Here is an 18,102-nt window from a genome sequence, read left to right as displayed (position 1 = left end):
TGAAATGGCTCCGTTCAAAGCCCGAGATTTCGTGTAAAAACCCGATCAGTAGTTGGAGCCATCAGTTGCCAGCCCGTGAAGGCACGTGTAGCCCACTTAATAATCTCCGGAACTCTCACATAGCTTGCCAGCAGCTTGAATCAAAGTTGCACATCCTGGTTTCGATTTCATCATATGGAAACAAGCTGGATGTTGTCACAGCTATGTCAAGCTTTTCAGCATTTGTACCTTGCCGTCGCTCGCAAAGAGCCCAAGTGACAGCACAAACCAATACTCATTGGGGATTATGTCTCTCCACATTGGGTCGCCTCTATCCATTTGTCTCTCAATTCACACAGTTGACTGCAATTGGGGCTGGCGCCAATGCGACTGTTCATAAGGATCTCTGCCCACGTCCTTAAATCTTGAGACTTGAGTTTGATGTGTCAAGGCGAAGAGCTACTATGACAGTGTATCACACTGTTCCCGAGGTAAGAGTTTAGGCTGACTGTGATGAGCCATCACGAGCAGAATATCTCGATTAGACAGTTTACTATGAGATGGGAACGGTTTAAATTTAATTCGACGTGATTTTCATGTCAAACATCACTTTAGACCGTGATTCATCTTCCATAATTGCTACCAGTGACTGCTGGAGGTTTGAAGGAGTCCAGCATCAGTCACCCAAGTTCAGTCACGCTCTTCAACGTTTCAACCATGCTGTGAATCATGGATATGACTGGTATAAAAAGGCGTTCGTTTCCACGTTTCCTACCCGGCTGTGTGCAGACATCGTATCGATCCTCAACAGAAAATTTCAAGTTTCTGTAAAAGTCAACCCAAAACCCGCGATTCTGAACTTTGATATCGGGAAGAAGAGACAAAAGCCATCATGACAAGGGGAAGGGAGACCCATAACGAAAGGCGTTCGCCATATGTCGAGCCGTGGGCGAACATTCCCCTCAGGGTACATCGTAAAGTTAGTCCATAAGAAGTCTCCGGAGCGTACACATCTTAAAACTCCTCATGAGACCAGCTGACGTAACTCAAAAGGACGAGGGCCCAGAAATCCTGGACCATGACGCGGTCGAAGATGCCGTGACGTTTGCGGAAGATCCCCAGGTACACACGCAGCGAGGTACCCCACAACAGTGGCAGGAAGGCTATTTCCATCCCCAGGGTGGCTTAGGGGCTCACAACAACATGTCAGCGTCTTCGTACATCGCACCACATGCCGCGCCGCCTGCGATCAATGGTGGATATTTTACGACTCATTTCGCTGGGCAAAACTTTGCCGGTCAGAATCCACCAGGATATCCGCACGCTCGAGCTCTTGGTCCAGGAGCTCCAGCAGAATACTACCAATCACAATCTCGTCCAACAGCAGGTCTTCCAGCAGCATACGGCTCAGAAGCAGATGACCCAGAAGCATCGGACATAGTAACAAACGATCCAGGAGCACACGAGTCGGCCCGACAATACCAGCATGAGAATCCTTTTCTTCCACGGCCACATGCCCCGACGCGTCGCAGTCACGATGTGTAAGTTCTTGCCAGCAGCCAACTTGCAGGTACACTGACTAGCGTGTCCAGTTATTCGGAAAACCTTTCCGTTTCTGCCGAAGGGTCAACATACAGACCAACACAGCTCCAGCATAGACCAACTGATTCTGCTGAGCGTCCCCCGAATTCCAGTTGTTCGGATCAGACCTCTCGATACTCGGCCCCTCAACCTCCTCCAAGTGATGTCTACATGCCGCCTCAATCCTCCACAGGATGCAGCGACATGGCTCTGCCGGCAAGACCACCTCAACCGCGGAAGGCTACCGAACAAGATGCGAGACGCCATAGGATCCCTACTTGGTACACTATTAAATATTGGGATCCAAACCAGAAACCGATCTTCATACTGGGCACTGTTTTTGACTCCAACTCACTTGGAAAATGGATCTATGACTGGACTTGCGAAAAGTATGGTCAATCAAGCCCTATGAAGGACGTGGCAGGTGACCTATGGCTTGTGTTGATCCAATTCTATGGTAAGATCAAGAGGTCTGAAGAGATTGTTTATCGAAACAGCAGGGCCCGGGATCCAGACCTACATGAAGAGCTGGATTTTCTGAATAGGTTCTTGGATGACGGCGAGGGCCTGAGGGATAGACTGCAGAGGCTTCTCAAAAAGTGCGAGGAGCCCATGCTCAAGACAGATACAAGGGGTACAGGTCGTCTAGGTAAGAAGGCTGGTCTCAGATGTGTGGAAATCTTGTTCGGTCGAGATGAGCTGCTGGAAACTACTGAGGAGCTCAATCAGAGTATGCAGAATTGGATTCGCGATTGGGATGAGGAGCGCGCTCGTGTTGAGAAGTCTCGGCAGCAGGCAGATTGATGGTAGGTTGGCAGTCGATCAGGACCCATGTGGTTAATTGAACGCCAGTCTTAGAGATTACCAGAGCCATCGATAGTTTCAGAATTAGAGAGCAATTTCTTGGAACCTGTGTTTTCATGTCTTCGTTCACGCCCAAGAGTTGCCTTCCAGACCCAGACCGGTGGGCAATATTTGTCGCTGTATTATATGTCCTCTTTCACACAAAGGCACATACAGTCCACGTGCTCGACACATAACTGTCATCAAGCTCTTCAACATGTGGTCAGATATCTCCAAAGTCGGTTATTTTGTTTGGTGAGATTCTCATTAAGTGACAGCCAGAATGTTGTCATAGCTGGGCCTCACATTGCGACCACCTGTGAGCCCTATCTACGCAAACGGCTCTGGTGACAGCACGGGTTGACACTAAGAGCAGGCAGGGCCATCCTTCATCAATCAGTCTCCTTGGCTTGTTGGAACATGCCGTTGGCTGAAATGGAGGGTTGTTGAACCGTCCGTGTACCGGTCTCGCAGTAATCGACCTGGACCGAGTCTATAGGCTCTGCCCAGATCTTCTTGTCGTTACCACGTCATAGTTATCGTCTCTTGAGGTATTAGACTTGGAATTCCCGAAGCATGCTTCCGAGAACTTTCATAGTGCCGAGTTCTCTTTGAGTATGAACAGGACGTCGAAATCCCCACTGCGCAGATGACTTAGGGGAAGCCCGCTTATTCCAGCGTCCCAGTGACTTCAAGCACACTTGGACTGTCTGCTCAAAATCGCGCTGCTGTTCATCCCCATTCCAGTCACCGAAAGGCTGTCATTCAGCCTCGCATTCTTTGTGGACTCTGTGATGAGCCATTAGAATGCTACTTAAGATCTGCTTCATCCTTTCGTATCCTCTTTTCCTCTATCCGGCTATCATCAACAATGTTCCAAAAACGCAGCTTTGTTGAGAACACCTTCTAGTTCGAAAATTCAATCATCGTTATGAGCAAATTGTAGGTTCATGAGCAGAGCCCAAGAATCAGCTACAAGCCTCGATCCCGACACTCTGAGGTCTACCCATTGGCCAGGATATGTGTTTTCGCAATGACAATTACGATGATGAGCCTCCACCAGCCCGTTCCAGGAGAAGTCATAGGCATGGTGGGGACATTCCTCTACAGTCGCACAGTGGGCGAACGGGGAATCGCAGCCAAGCGTGAGTCTCGGTGGGAACTGGATGCTGGTTGAGGCTGACCACAAGCGAAGAAACCAAGGTCGCCCACCAAGCAGATACCAGCGGTCGGAGAATCGAGAGAGACGGTCGTCGTTCTCTTACCCTCAGGAGCATCCGAGGCGTGGCCGAACTGACACGCGTCAGTCTCGCGGCCGAACACCTGATCCCGGCCCATCCCGGCCTTCACCATCATACCCTTCGTGGTACGGTGGGGGAGAGTCACACACCCATGGACAGGAGCGCGGCGAGCGTTCCAGGGGACGGAGTGGAACGCGGCGGCGACAAGCTGTTGAAGAAGACGCGATACGCTGGGGCATTGATACACGTTTGGATATGAGAGAATGGAACCCTGATAGTGCGCCACTGATCGCAAATGGCAACGTTTATGATGCCTTCTCACTTGGTTGGCGGCTTCACAAGTCCATCAGCAAGATTTACGGCCCCGGCACAGAAGAGATAGAGCTCGCGACGAGATTTAAAGAAAGCCTGGTCAATTTCTACCTTCTCCAAAAAGAGGCTGAAAAGGAGTTGAGACCTTTAAACGTGGACGAAGACGCCAGGACAACATTTGAAGATCTCATAAGCAGGGGTGAGGAGTTCATCGAATATCTTCAGGTTCTACTTACAGGGTACGAGGTTGTCTGCGGCGAGGACGCTAGCGAAGAGGATGCTAGCGAAGAGGACGTTAGCGAAGATTTCTTCATGGAGAGATTTCTCGGCTGTCATGATCCAGATCAATGGGATGCTTTACAGAACCTGGCGAGGAGGCTGGAGATCTGGGCACGGGATTATGAAACACTGGAGGCAAGACTACGTAGCAGACACAGTTAGACAGTGATAGCTCTCCAGCCCAGGCAAGGCTAAACTTTGAGCAATGACTTCGGATACAATGATGTTTCGCGCCATGTAAACCTCGGAGTGCATGTCTTTTGCCAAATAAGGATCAAGTGGTGACGGTCTATCTTTGTGAACACAATGTGGAATGTTCTTGCTCGCCTGTGAAGCATGCCATATCTTCCCATGGGCAGGGAAATGTCATTAAAACAGCCGATTTCCACTTCTCATGGGCCCTGAGGTCTGGAAGTTCATTTATCGTTCACTTTAGAACCATCACTTATACTTAACCTCAATCAATAGAGACTTGCATATCCCAATCTCTTTGCGGTGTCATTCTCGTATTCTCAATTGACCTGGAGGTGAGAAAGCAAATTGTAAGCGATTCCCACTTCAAAAGTCATTCACCATCTACGCAAGTCACAGCCTCAGCTGTTTGTATCAATGTGAGTAAGAATGGGAGGTTCACAAAAACTAGCGTATGGGAGTTGGCTGTGACGAGCCAACACCAACAGTATATAAACTGTGGTCCTGTTCTTTTGTTGAACACTGGTTCCGATTCCCAAAGAGAATTCAGTCGCCCACCAGGCCTTCACCCCAAGAAAGATCATCCTCTTCACATAAACCATACATAATTACCATCAAAGCAACAGGAAAGATGAGCAGATTGCCACTACACTTGTCTATCCCTCCCGAGCAGACGGCTGATGGAGACTGGTCCCCCAACGTGGCAGACCAGCCCCAAGATGACTCAACATCTCTCTCTCCATATCCCCGACCACCCATTGGTATCTACCATCAACCCACAGGCATGGACCCCCAGCTTGCTCCAGGCAGCAGCGGTGGACCTACATCTCACCCAGGAGGGACTGAGCATTCGCAGGTCCCTGGGTACGTCGCGAACAGGGGAGGACTCGACTCGAATATCGACTTTCTGAACACTGAGGCGAGCCGGTTCAGTCTCCTCGGGCAGTCCTTCACTCCAGATGGCCTTGGAAAAGTGATCTACGACCATGCTGCCAAATCTAACCGGGTTGGAATGCACAATAGGGAGATCGCTGCCAGATTTCGTGATCAGCTCAAATCGTTAGCCGATCATCTCGAGGGATTCAAAGAGGGTTACCGGTTCTCACGCAATGTGCCAGAGGCTAGGGCGGACATGAAATCGTACATCGATCAATGGGGATACCTGAGTCCAAGGGTGCAGGAGCTCGTCAGAGTGTGCGAAGAAGCCATGCGGACAGTTCCGCTCCATGAGGACGGGACCTATACACAGCAGGCCTGGGATGCGTTCATGAAGACTTTTCTTGGCGTGCACCACCTACCGGCGGCAACGCAGGACATCATGGGAGATATGGAACTGTTGATCCAGTACTACGAGCAGGATGGTGGGCAAGCTCTAAACCGGCTAAGAAGCCAGATTATTGTTCACTGATGTGGATCGAGGGTTCTTGCTGAGGACAAGCAAAGCTGGGCGGGGTGTGTGGAAGCGATGTCTTCCACAATTGATACCAACAATTGAATAAGTTTTTTGGGGGCCTTCTCCATTATTCATGTAGATTCATCAAGAATTGAACTGTCTGAGAGAACCTTATCGACCTTGCGGTGTGATTATGTGCACGGGTTACTCCCAAATCGTGAGAAAGAAAAAGGAGAAATGGGCGGAGAGGGGTTTCATTTGCGATTTATAGACTAAAACGCGTTATTTGGAAGCTGAAGCCTGTGCATAAAAGCTGCTTGGCAGTGTATCCGGTGCTCACATGGCGTGGGCGTCCTACTATGGCAACACCAACGACCCACGGTGAGAAGCGCTACCCATGCCCTCCAGAATGCTGTGTCGAGTGGTCATTACCGTAGATTACACTGCTGAGGTGAATGTGGCGATTACACATGAGCTGGACGAGGACGAGGGCGAATAGCCGCAGCTCCCCGGCAACGATTATAGCAGGTCATCACAATAGCAAGGGCCCAGGTGCCGCCTGAGCGGCTACAAGCTACAACTTGCAGTGAGGATAGCAAGAGTCTGCTCGATTTGATACGTTCCAAAAGGAGGCTCGAGATGAGTTAAGATCGTTGGGTATGACCGAAGACTCCACGACAAGACTTGAAGGTCTCATCAGCAGAGGCGAGAACTTCAAACCTTGTGTTCGGATATGGCTGACGACTTTCGAGGAACTTAGTGAAGAATTAGTCCTGGATGGAGTGCAATGGGGCAGTTTATAAGACACGGAAGGGGGAGGCTGGGAATTTGGGCATGGATGTACAACACACTGGAGGAGAGTCTTCGTGGAGCACGCAGATACGAACATTGATGGGTCTTCTGCCGAATTCATGCTGGAAAGCCTGGGGGATACTTTTCGCCTTATCATTAGAGCAATAGTTTCTAGAAGAACGATATTCGCACAATCTGAATGTTGTGATGCTGAGATTTTGCCATATACGAACGGAACAAGCAGCAACAGGGTCCATTGCGAACACGACCAAGAATGCTCTTACTCGCCTGGACAGTAGTTAATATATCCTCCCTTAAATGAGAATGGCTGTCAAATCAGCGTCTTGGTCATCTCCCACGAATTTTGACATTTAGAATTTAATTTGCGTCTGCTTTGGAACAATGGGTTGTACTTAGCATTCATCAAATCGAGACTGGCGATTCCCATCTCATCGCAATATCCCAGTACTTACGACGCATCAGGGGAGAGGGCAGTTTGCAAGCGGTCCCAAATTAAAAGTCTCTCATCATTGGCAGCGAGTCACAGCTTGGACTGTTTGCATATATGTGAGTAGCTTTACGAGACTCACGAAAGCGAGCTCATTGAGATTGTATATGACAAGCCAGCGCCAGCAGTATATAAGCCATGCTTCTGCCTCTCTCCAAATTCCTTCAGAAGGTAAAAGGCGTTCAACTTGCCCGGAAGCCATCGCGCGAAGGACGGTCCTCTTTACCAAAACAAAACAAAAACTTGTCGCCTGAAAAAATCAATACAAGTATGAGCGGTCACAGAGCAGCTGCGAGAATCATCGTCGACCGCGAAGAGTATAGGAGGTCCAGGCCCAAGGTGAGGTATCCTTCATCGCAGGATTACACGACCCAACCTCCAGGAAGTTCTACACTTTACCCTGAGGATAATTTCTCTTCATCTCAAACTCCGGAGTCGCCCCCCATTCCTCACCGTCAAAGGAACCGTCCTACGCTTCACCCCGAAGATGATTTCTTTAGACCTTCGGAGTCTTCTACACATCATCGTTCGAGACACCACCCTTCGCCTCACCATCGACCTCCCCATGAACACGCTTCGCGTCATACACAATATGAACACACTTCGCGCCGCTCTCGAGATGTCTACCCCACGCCTCAACCTAGACCTCGCGACGAATATTCTCCGCCTCGTTATCAATATGAATACACTTCGCCTCGTCCTCGAGAGACTTACCCTCCGCCTCAATCTCCAGCACCTTCTGCCCCTTACCACTCGAGTTATCGTCGCACGCCTCCCCCCACGCCTTACTTTGAAGCCCCTCCGGACCATTCGCCCACGGCCAGTCCCCGTCAGTACCATAATGTTGGCTACGAGCCTGAGGGAACTGGTGGCGGCAGCAGATCTCCGTCACCGGAAGACGAGACTCAGGGGTCGCCTTCCCAGGCGGAAGTCGCGATACCAATGGGACCGAGACCAAGTCGCGAGACACAACCCAGCCCAGACAAGCCCTTCCTCTTGCTGGGGAGCGTCATCGACGCATTCGACCTCGCCCAAAATATCCTCGACTTTAGCGGCTACGCCTACGGGTCTGGCAGCGAGACGACAGCACCCCTGGTCGCCTTCGTGAACCAGCTCACGAGCTACGGCGTTGGGCTCAGAGGTCTCAGAGACGGCGTGGAGTTTTGCGAGAGAGAGGAGATATCACGCAAGTGGCCGGATGCGCCGAGCCTCATCAACTCATATACCAGACGAGTAGCTGATTACAACGCCGATTTGCAAAGGATCGTCGCAGAATGTCAGGCAGCCATGCCCAGGTTCTACCGCGAGAGCGATGGATCCATCAAGTGGGGTGCCTGTCTCAAGTTCACCCGCGCTTTGCTTGGCAAACTGAAGGTAGAGAACGAGCTCATTGAGGCTATGTGCGGCTGGCGCTCGTGCTATGGCACAGACTTGGCACCAGTTCTACCGATGATGAGTGACGAGAAAAAGAGACTGGACGAGGAAGACAGGCTGAGATATCAGGAAAGCCTTAGCGAAGAAGAGAGGCCAAGTGAGGAAGAGAGGCCGATCGAGGACAGACGCAGAGGGAGAGAGAAGCATGTACCGAGGGAGGAGCACGCACGTAGGAGGCACGGGCACGGGCACAAAAAGAGGCACCATTGAGGAGAGGCACAGCAGCACAGGCAGCCTGGAGGGAGGCGACATCTTCCACAGCAGGTGTTATCAAATTTTGGTTTCATAGTCTTGGTCAGCAATATCACTTTCGTTGAGAGCAGGCCATCCCAGACCCTTGAAGTGGCCTCCGAAAGGTGACTAGACGCCCGAACACAGCCTATCACAGGTCATCAGAAGATTAAGGCTTTTCGTGTAACTTTGGTCAAGCGAAGTCCAGAGGTTCGAGGCCCGTCGAACCCGTTCAGTTTCCAGCAATCAGTGGTAGGCAACCTCAGCTCACGCTACTACCCGAAGTAGCAGTCAACAGGGAGACATCCAAGTTCTGAAAACAACGAACGTCCCAGGAAACGAGCACTATCTACCAAAACGAACAAATCGGTCAGAGTCTTCATATGTTGGGTCCAGTCTACTCCACTCCGGGGACCTTGGGACATCCTAGGTATGTAAAATGTACCCGACATGTCCATCACGTTGACCAACAGCACTCCAGAGGAATAAGTGTACGCCGCCAGCCAGGTAACACGGTGCTCGTGTCCGAGGGGCAGGTTCGACGTAATATTGCTGCCACCACCACAAGGGCCTCCTTCATAGATGATTTCCAGAGATGAGGTCTGCCCGCCCAGCCAGACACAGACGGATGCTATCACCACCCATCCACACGTATAACGACTGTCGTTATCATGTCACCAAGAAGACGCCTGGGAAGATCCAGCTAATCGAGATAGGATATCGTTCATTCATCCAAATTTATCAGAAAATATATATACCACTCTCGCGGCTTGTTTACCCGTTCCGAGTTCTACATCACAGGCTACATCCTCCATGTAGCTGCTCCGGCTTTGTCGAGAATATGGCCTCCAATGCGTCACGGACCTCAAATTCCTCCATGACGGCCCCGAATCTGTGTACCGATACTTGTCAGTCATGACGATAAACCCACATGTGTGACGCATCATATTCTCCCATGTCGTCAGGGGAATACTTGTAACTCACCCGTAACATCGGACCTTGCTGCCGAGCTCCTCCGTCAGCTTCACAAAATCCTTCTCATTCATCTCCCCGAGTCGAGGGTGGGCCAACACCATGCCCCACGCCATGACGGGCGTTATCTCGCCGTCGAGGTTCAGCTTCTGGCTCAGGTCCAACAGCGTCGCCAGGTCAGACTTGCTCAGCTCCCACGTCCGTAGTGGCCCGCCTGTGGGACCGTCAACATCCATGGCCGCCGAACAATTCGGATTGGCGGCCGCTGCTACCCCTGCCCTCTCCACAGCCGGAGGGCTGGGGCCGGCGTGATTCCTGCTGAAGTTGCGGCTGACGTTTGGGCTTCTTTGGCTGTTACTCGTTTGGCGACCATGTCCGTTGGTGCCGGGGGTGTTGTTGCTGTGCTTGTGACCAAACGGGATGTCCGGTGTAAGGTCTGAAAATGGCTCTGGCGGACACGATGCCATCAGCGCGTGGCCGCAAGGCTCGGTGCCACCGTTGGCGCTCGAGCGATCCAAGAGCCAGGGCATGTGATCCATGCAGGGCCTCTCAAGACTAGAGGAGCGAATCCGTGGTCAGCAAAGCATCCTCTTCCCGTCATGCTCATCACAACGCCGTTGACCGGATTAGTTGAGTCGAGAGTTGGTGTTGGTGGGTGTGATGGGTCCACTGAAGCGTGTCCCGCCGTGCAACGATCAGGGTGCCGATCTTGTGTGCGATGTGAGACAACGAGTGTGAAGAAGTGTGCGGGGTATGAGATGAAGACAGTCGCTAACGGGGAGGAGATAAATAAGCGTTCGGGGGGTTTTCGTACGATAAAACGAAGTCAACGCCAGCCTGATCATAGTCTATGCCCGGATTCCGCCTGGGTCCAGTCAACTGTGCGGATGGTGATTGTCGGTGAAGGCCCACAGCCTGCTGGCTTGGGCTCAGGCCACCCAGCGGTGACATCCCCTGCATGGCGGTGGTCGTGCTTAACGCGGAGCCCGGCGGCGGCGTGTAGGCTGAGTTCTGTGTGGATGCCGAGGTGAGGCCATAACTATTAGATCCTGACATGGATGCTGAACTGTTGCTACCAATATACGGGCCAACAGATGGGCTGCTGAGGTTGTCATCCATCATGGTCATTGCCCCAGATACTGTTAGTCCATTTTGTTGCATCAGTGCCTTGAGCGAACGGTTCTCCTCGGCCAGGCGATCCTTGTCTTGGCTGACATTAGAATAAACCTCTTTCAGACGAAGGACTTCATCCTCAAGGGCTTTGATGTATAGTTCTTTCCGCTCTCGATGGGTCCTAACCGAGCACCACTGTCAGCAGAAGCCCATGGACTGGTGGAACGCCTGCAGCCAACGCCGTCTTACCTTTGTGCCTGCCTGTTCAACTCTTGCCTCCTTGTCAGGGCGGGTTTGCTGTCGGGTTTTGGACCGCGGCGTTTTGCTGGTTGTCCGTCTCTGGTCAACTTCTTGTCTGAAGAAGTGAGTGATTTGAGGAAGCCAAAGCCCAGGGCGCCGTTCTTCTCATTGGGCTGCTGGGGCGTGGGATGTGCTGGTGCGCCGCCGTATGCAATGCCCGTGCCGACTCCGCCGAACTCGTTCTTGATGTTCGGCGGAGACATGGATGTTGTCGCCATATTATAGTAGGCCTGGTCAGACAGCGAGGCGACGGAGGGCTTGCGGCGGGTGTTGGAGGAGTCCTGGGAGGAGTGCGAATTTGACGGGGAGTAGTGGCGATGGCGGTATTGGTTCGGAGGGGATGGATATGCGGCAGCTACCACGCGTGGTCCTGGGTCAGCCATTTTGTCTCTCGCTTTGGGCGCCTTGAAGAACTATGATGACCAGTCTGTAAGGTAAGAAGGCGACGTGCGCCAGTATTCCAGTCTGGATATCGTCTTTTCGATTGCAACGGAAGAACGTTATCCGATCTTGCTACTCATTGGGATGGATCGCAGAACAGCGGTGCACGAGAGATGGCATCAGATACCGAGCGGGGCCTTATGCCATAGCACAGCACCAGGAGGATGTGATCGGGGGGCGATGTATCGCACAATGCGCGCAGTGGGAAGGAAGGGACGGAGAACGTACCGGGTGTGCGTGCTCTGACAGGATTAGCACTTGTTTAAAGATGCGATGAAGGAGGTGGAACCCAACCCGAAGGCAGGGCGGCGGCTCTCTGGAGCGTTCGCTGAGCCGTGCCTGATCTGCTCGAGGATGCGGAACGGTGGCAGCAACAGGCGAGGGGTTGTATTCGAGCAGGACCGGCAGGTGGCAGTGGCACCTCGTGGGTCCGGGTCAGGGTGGGTTGGGGACGACCCCGGTTTCGCGAATCGAATCCAATCGCGAGAAGGGACCAAAACGTAGGAGACGGCCGGGCCTGCGTCATGCAAAAAAAGACACCCGGTCGGGTTCTACCTAGGCGGAATATGCGCTAGCAGCAGTTGGAAACGAAAGCGACCGGGATTTGCGGGTCAGATTGAGCAGTAGAGCCGAAGCAGTTCGAAAGGGCGACTCTGTACGCAGGTGATGCGACCAAGTGCGCAATGCTCAAGTGCGCGGCTATGTGGCGGGCAATGGAACCGAGAAAGCCGACTGTGGTGAGATGACACAACAGGAAAGAGGCAGGGCGATGGCGAACAAGGGCGTGGAGGGCGTCGTCCCCTTATCAGGCAGACCGGTAGAGAGGCCGACGACCAAGGACGGCAGGGCTCGCCGAGTGGGGTGGTACGCAGTACCGTCAGTACCACCTACCGAGTGCGCGAGCTGAACGGGCCTGTCCTAACTTCTGGGCGTGTGGAGCAGCCGTGGGCGGCGCCAAGACGGACGGGATGGTAGCTGTGGGGGAGGGACCAGGTGAGGAAGCTGGCTTGTGAGTGGTGCTTGGATGATGATGAAACCTGGAGAGTGCAGAGCAGCGTCTGAGAGATGTTGGAGCCGAGCGATGCTGGAACCTAGATAACGTACTCGGCCCACAGCAGGGACGCAAAGGGGAGGGGGCAGTGCAGGTTTATGAACGGAAACAGGGGTATCAATCAATGTTCCTCGAGTTCCTGGGGAAGAAGTTGACGTGAGCTGTTGAGCTTTGGGCGTGGTTACTGTCGATGGTGATGGTGATGGTGATGATGTTCGCGATGGCAGCGGGCGGTGGCGATTGCTCGACGGCTGGGCGTGGGTTGAGGGCGGAAGTGGACCCTGCCGGTACTGCAGAGATCTACACGTTGGACGTTGGGCGATGGGCAGTGGACTAATAATAAGAATGGGATAGGCAAGACTTGGCGATAACGTCGGATGAAATGTGCCCGGATGGCGGAGTGAGTGGTGGTCAACTCAAATACAGACAGCGGACGACACCTCGAGATTGGCCTCGATCAGATCAAATCAGGGATGCAACGCGGTCTATGCAGTCAAGTTCGGATGTGCCGAGAACAAAGCAGGGAGATCTATGAAGTCGACATGATTTGAGGTTGAGGTCAAGGTCGAGGTCAAAACGAAGGTCGAGGTCAAAACGGCGGTCGAGCAGGACGGAGGCTGTTCGTGCTTTCCTTACTCCTGTTCTTACTCAGGGCCACGGCCACTGAGAGGAGGGGGAAGAGGAAGGGACCATGCCAAGGTTGGAGAAGGTGTACCGTCAGACTGCAGAGTGCAGGAACACTTGGTCCTGCCGTGACAAGCAGGAGCTTATTCAGCGGGCCAGACACGTGGGGCACCGCCAAGGTACAATGTACATCGGCGATGTACCGAGACACCTGTTACTGTACACGGCGGAGCAAGGCTGCTGCTGCTAACAGATCCAGAAGTGTGATACTGCCCGCCGGGCATGACGAAAGTCGTCGCTGCTCATGATGATATTCTACCTCCCGCTAGAACTGCCGGACCAGAACCAGAACCAGAACCAGAACCAGACAAAGGCAGGCCAAGACTCACTGCATTCCATCGTTTATGGTGTAGCCTTGCATCAAAAGGATCAACGTCTCACGGCCTAATCTTTTTCTCTCCTCGGCCTGTTCAGCTACCGCGTAACGCTGTGGCTGATCGTGTCTGACCCGGAGAAACACTCTTGTCTTGGTCGGGCGGGATCCACCCTTGAGACAGCAAAAGACAACAAGCCAGCAGGGGCAGAATCGCACTATTTCGACTAATAATACATAAGCTTATTCTTGTTGTCAGTCTAGCTGGCGTCCGAGACCTTCTCTGGTGCTCTCCATCCTCCGCTGCCTCTGGCCCCGACCAACTCAAAAAGATCCAGGCCTCATCAACTCGATGTTACGCTCCAGCCGACGGCTAGAGAGCCAGAGTCATGGTCCTGGCTATGCATTCACATGCTGTGGATCAAAATAGCTGATACAGCCGGGGGTCTTTCTCCATGAGAGTATTGCCAAGGTGATGGCCTAGTATGTACCACAACTTCGGAATGTTCCTGCCGGATCTCGTGCCGAGGTGGGGAAGACGATGAGATGAGGATGAGGCAAACACTAACACCCTTGACCACTCTGGGCCCCGAACCCTCACCTCAGATCAAAGCGGTCCAAATCTTGCAACTAGTTGCGTGATAGCGCCAGCAATCGTCTATCCTTGCCATTCTCATGAGCCTCAGACCCTCGGCTCCCCCGATCTCAGTGATCGTCTCAGGGCCATCTTAGCCTTGCGTCCTATCGCGCATCTGGAATCTGATGCGATCATACTGACGATCCCGCTGTCAACCAATCTTCTCAACCACTCCTGCTCTCCGTTTTCCTAGTTTCTCCCCTCTGGCGTCAACGACTGCCCACTCTCGAGCCACTCTTCTTCCCGCGCTCGGACGCGGCACTAGGCAGGCTCATGTGCACTCGAGCTGTCAAGCAGGAGCCGCGTTGACGTGACATCGCGTCCATCGCCTGCCCAATCTGTCCCGTCGCATCTTGACACTTGACAAGCTGCGACCACTACCCACAGCCACCAGTTGCCTGCAAGTCCTGAAACACGGGGCTAGCTGCCAATTCTTCCCGTCCCGGTTCCGACCTCAACGGCGCAAGCAGCGACTGTGATCAACCAACTTTGTTTTTGAACTGGGAGTGAAAATTGTGAGGTGAGAGTGTGCATGCTCGCGGAGGAAAATAAGCTTAGCACCGCGGTCCAGAGTCGTTGACGCCATCCATCCATTCCCCTCCCCACCAGTTTCACCTCACCCGCACACCGCATCTAGTCACACGACTCTTGTCCTCCAGTTCATTGTGCTCAGTGCCACGGTCCCCTCCGTCCTTTCCGGCCCCGAAACTCCCGTTCCTGGCCGGCCGACCCGGGCGCCAAGATGGCAAGCACTCTCGGCAGCCTGCTCGCCCACCTCCGCGGCATAGCCATCATCACGCCGTGGGCCCTCGCCCTGCTCATCCAGGACCTGCTGCTCTCGCTGCTCCTGCTGTTGAGGCCCTTCAACCCCCTCCTGGCGTACAGGCTCTCCAGCCCCATCGCGTGGTCCTGCTGGGCCGGCATCCAGTTCATCTTCGAGCGGCTCAACGGCGCCCGGATCGTCGTCTCCGGCGACAAGCTCCCGGCGGGCGAGTCGGCCGTCGTCATCGCCAACCATGTCGGCTGGAGCGACTTCTACATGATCCAGCACCTGGCCATGAGGGCCAAGATGCTCGGGTACTGCAGGTACTTCGCCAAGGCCCAGCTGAAGAAGGTGCCGCTTCTCGGATGGGGTCTGGTGGCCATGGGGATGCCGCTTGTGACCAGGAACTGTACGTTTTAACATTCCTTTCTATCATCACGTCCGACCATCATTGATGAGATTCTCTCATGCACGGCGCGTACCCTGTCCGCGAGTACCATCTCATGAGTCTCAACACCAACAACTATTCAGATCAACAAGCACATCACACACCTGTTGACATCTGCCTATGCACCCTCTCTCACTTCACAACTATAAAGAAGAAGAGTGAGGGGCGGCCCAGTAAGCTAACACCTCTTACAGGGCAACAAGACAAGCGCGAGCTAGACCGCGTCTTCTCGGGCATCACCCAGCACCGCTTCCCAACCTGGCTCATCTCCTTCAGCGAGGCCACGCGCTTCACGCCGCAGAAGCACCGCGAGATGCAGGAGTGGTGCGAGGCCACCGGCCGGCCCCAGCCCCGCCACCTGCTCTACCCGCGCACAAAGGGCTTCATCGCCACGGTGCAGCACGTCCGCGGCGCCGCCCACGTCAAGGCCGTCTACGACCTCACCATCGCCTACCGCCGCGGCTCCAGGTTTCAGCAGGCCCCGCCGTTCTGGGACACCATCCGGTCCGGCGGGCTCAGCAGCGGGCCTCGCGGGTACCGGTTTGAGGTAAACCTGCGCCGCTTCGCCATGGAGGACCTGCCGCTGGAGGATGGGGAGCTGGCCAAGTGGCTGGAGACGAGGTGGGTTGAGAAGGGGGAGTGGTTGGAGCAGAAGAGGGTCGAGTGGGAGGCCGAGGACGGGGGCAAGTAAAGTGGTGTGGTTACCGGCATTGGTTGCTTTACTCGTTATGTTTTAGCGAAGACGCAAATGTGATGATGGTGGAGGGGATAGAGGGGTTGTAGAAATCACTACTCGGCTAATCATGTTCTTGTAGAGCACAGTTAGCACAGAACGTCGGGGACGGCGAAGACTCTGCGCTTTACAACGGGGAGGAGACGATAGAGAAACGGTCCGGTTGGTCGTGATGAGGAGATCATGGCGGTACTGGAAAGATAAAGTTGCTTTGATGCAAAGGGATCGAGATGCTATGCTCGAAGTCACAACAGCAAGACACGCGTGCATTGCTTAACCGTCCTGAGTGAGACTGTACTTTCAAATGCGATCCACAGACAGGTTCGTCCACGTCTTCCGTCTGGTTCACAATCTTTACCCATCATTGAAGTCTGTAATCATGTTCGAGAGCGCAATGTAATTAATCGGTATTATTAAAAACGTAATCTGGTGCCGGGAATGAATTCACCCAGTTCCTGAATCTCGTCTCCTGCCTGCGCCTACATGCTTGTCCCGCGAGTATTGGCACTCTCAATTTTGAACATGGGAAAGGACCTAGTCACGACTGGAGATACTCTCTCACCTGCTCTTCACCCCACTCCCAGAATCTCTGCGCGGTCCCACCGCCTCCCTCGTTACTTGGCTTCGTTGCTGCAGTCCAGTCTTTTTGGATCGCGCCAAAGCGTCCAAACTTGAACCGGTAACTACACGAGGCTTCCCGCCCTCTCAAGAGTGACCTCGGGGCACAGGCATGCCCATAGCTGAGTATACGCGCCGTTGACAACTGGATATTTCATCGGGCCCGTCGAGCTCCTGAACACAGCACCTTGTTGCCGAAACAGGTCTGTGTTGAGATTCCCGGGATTTACACCGAGCCCGATAGTGCCATCGCTCTTGTAGCGTCTGGACATCTCCAACCCGTAGATCCAGTCACCTCCCTTGCTGGTCCCATAGCGGTACTTGGCGTTCTTGTTGACGTGGAAGTCTAAATTGTGCACGTCAACGATCGTGTTCTTGTCGCAGAAGATGTCGGCAGCAAATGAGCTCAAGAAGACAACACGGGCTGTGCCAGGTGCCGTCGCCTTGTCCTGTGCCGTCGCGACCAAGTTGGAGTCAAGAGTTTTGTGAAGAGGAAAGGACCCAGGCAGTCAACGCCGAAGTGCATCTCGTGGCCCTGCGGTGTCCGTTCCATCTTGTTTTCGGGCCCCATGTACCCAGCGTTGTTGAAGAGCACACGAAGCCTGGACTCAGCGGACATGAAAACCTCTGCGGAGGCTTTGATAGTGCTGAGGTCTGCGAGATCAAGGACGAGAGGCGCCAGTGCTCCTGAGGAATTGGGCACGGCAGCTCGGATATCCTTTATTGCCTGACTGGCCTTCACCTCGGTGCGTGCTGTTATGTAGACTTTGCCATTCTTCGAGTACAGCATGCGTGACAATTCTTTCCCGACACCAGTGTTGGCGCCAGTGACAACATGGACCTGAAACAGAGGGCAGGTGAGTAGTATGTCCAGAAAAGAAAATTTTCAATGAATGCAGTGTATTGGGTGGCTTACCTTGCCACTGAGATCTGGGACCTCCTTCTCCGTGAAGGTGGGCTTGGGGGGGAAAGATGTTGTCCAAACACTCGAGAGTGAGGGTGCCATATTGCGTCTGCTTGATACGAGATCGTGATGCAATGTGAGAGATTGGGGATCATTATAAGTACAAGATGCTTGTTGGAAAAAGATAAGCCTGGATGAAGACAGTACATTGCATCGGATGGGTGGCAAAAGAATGGTTACGGAGCCAGGTTTAAATCAAGGCCAGAACGTTGCAGGACTACTACTGTGAGTCTGATGTGCCAGTGTTTATGGAGACAATTAAACATACCCACTCTCCGCC

At 53.3% G+C, this 18,102-nt stretch overlaps 7 protein-coding genes across 7 annotated transcripts; 5 read left to right on the top strand and 2 right to left on the bottom strand.

The window, feature by feature from the left end:
• Positions 1 to 871: 871 nt before the first annotated feature.
• Positions 872 to 1,420, top strand: INS49_010555 (uncharacterized protein; the record flags this gene model as incomplete). The annotated part of the gene is made up of 3 exons (XM_043171280.1): positions 872 to 958; positions 1,033 to 1,101; positions 1,292 to 1,420. 3 exons carry the CDS (start codon positions 872 to 874, stop codon positions 1,418 to 1,420), a joined length of 285 nt encoding a protein of 94 aa, XP_043025845.1.
• A 2,016-nt stretch (positions 1,421 to 3,436) lies between these two features.
• Positions 3,437 to 4,397, top strand: INS49_010554 (uncharacterized protein; the record flags this gene model as incomplete). The annotated part of the gene is made up of 3 exons (XM_043171279.1): positions 3,437 to 3,548; positions 3,594 to 3,631; positions 3,711 to 4,397. The coding sequence occupies 3 exons, from the start codon at positions 3,437 to 3,439 to the stop codon at positions 4,395 to 4,397; spliced, it is 837 nt and encodes a 278-aa protein (XP_043025844.1).
• A 661-nt stretch (positions 4,398 to 5,058) lies between these two features.
• On the top strand, positions 5,059 to 5,835 carry INS49_010553 (uncharacterized protein; the record flags this gene model as incomplete). The annotated part of the gene is made up of 1 exon (XM_043171278.1): positions 5,059 to 5,835. The coding sequence occupies one exon, from the start codon at positions 5,059 to 5,061 to the stop codon at positions 5,833 to 5,835; it is 777 nt and encodes a 258-aa protein (XP_043025843.1).
• Positions 5,836 to 7,607: 1,772 nt separating this feature from the next.
• On the top strand, positions 7,608 to 8,764 carry INS49_010552 (uncharacterized protein; the record flags this gene model as incomplete). Its single annotated transcript, XM_043171277.1, has 2 exons — positions 7,608 to 7,883; positions 7,955 to 8,764. 2 exons carry the CDS (start codon positions 7,608 to 7,610, stop codon positions 8,762 to 8,764), a joined length of 1,086 nt encoding a protein of 361 aa, XP_043025842.1.
• Positions 8,765 to 9,580: 816 nt separating this feature from the next.
• On the bottom strand, positions 9,581 to 11,553 carry INS49_010551 (uncharacterized protein; the record flags this gene model as incomplete). The annotated part of the gene is made up of 4 exons (XM_043171276.1): positions 9,581 to 9,677; positions 9,770 to 10,312; positions 10,572 to 11,051; positions 11,120 to 11,553. The coding sequence occupies 4 exons, from the start codon at positions 11,551 to 11,553 to the stop codon at positions 9,581 to 9,583; spliced, it is 1,554 nt and encodes a 517-aa protein (XP_043025841.1).
• A 3,485-nt stretch (positions 11,554 to 15,038) lies between these two features.
• On the top strand, positions 15,039 to 16,198 carry INS49_010550 (uncharacterized protein; the record flags this gene model as incomplete). Its single annotated transcript, XM_043171275.1, has 2 exons — positions 15,039 to 15,468; positions 15,702 to 16,198. The coding sequence occupies 2 exons, from the start codon at positions 15,039 to 15,041 to the stop codon at positions 16,196 to 16,198; spliced, it is 927 nt and encodes a 308-aa protein (XP_043025840.1).
• Positions 16,199 to 16,923: 725 nt separating this feature from the next.
• INS49_010549 (uncharacterized protein) lies at positions 16,924 to 17,864 on the bottom strand (the record flags this gene model as incomplete). The annotated part of the gene is made up of 3 exons (XM_043171274.1): positions 16,924 to 17,307; positions 17,373 to 17,699; positions 17,775 to 17,864. The coding sequence occupies 3 exons, from the start codon at positions 17,862 to 17,864 to the stop codon at positions 16,924 to 16,926; spliced, it is 801 nt and encodes a 266-aa protein (XP_043025839.1).
• Positions 17,865 to 18,102: the final 238 nt, after the last annotated feature.

This window comes from Diaporthe citri (genome assembly GCF_014595645.1).
Source record: "Diaporthe citri strain NFHF-8-4 chromosome Unknown scaffold_4, whole genome shotgun sequence".
Lineage (NCBI taxonomy): Eukaryota > Fungi > Ascomycota > Sordariomycetes > Diaporthales > Diaporthaceae > Diaporthe > Diaporthe citri.
This window is presented reverse-complemented; position numbering and strand designations above follow the sequence as displayed.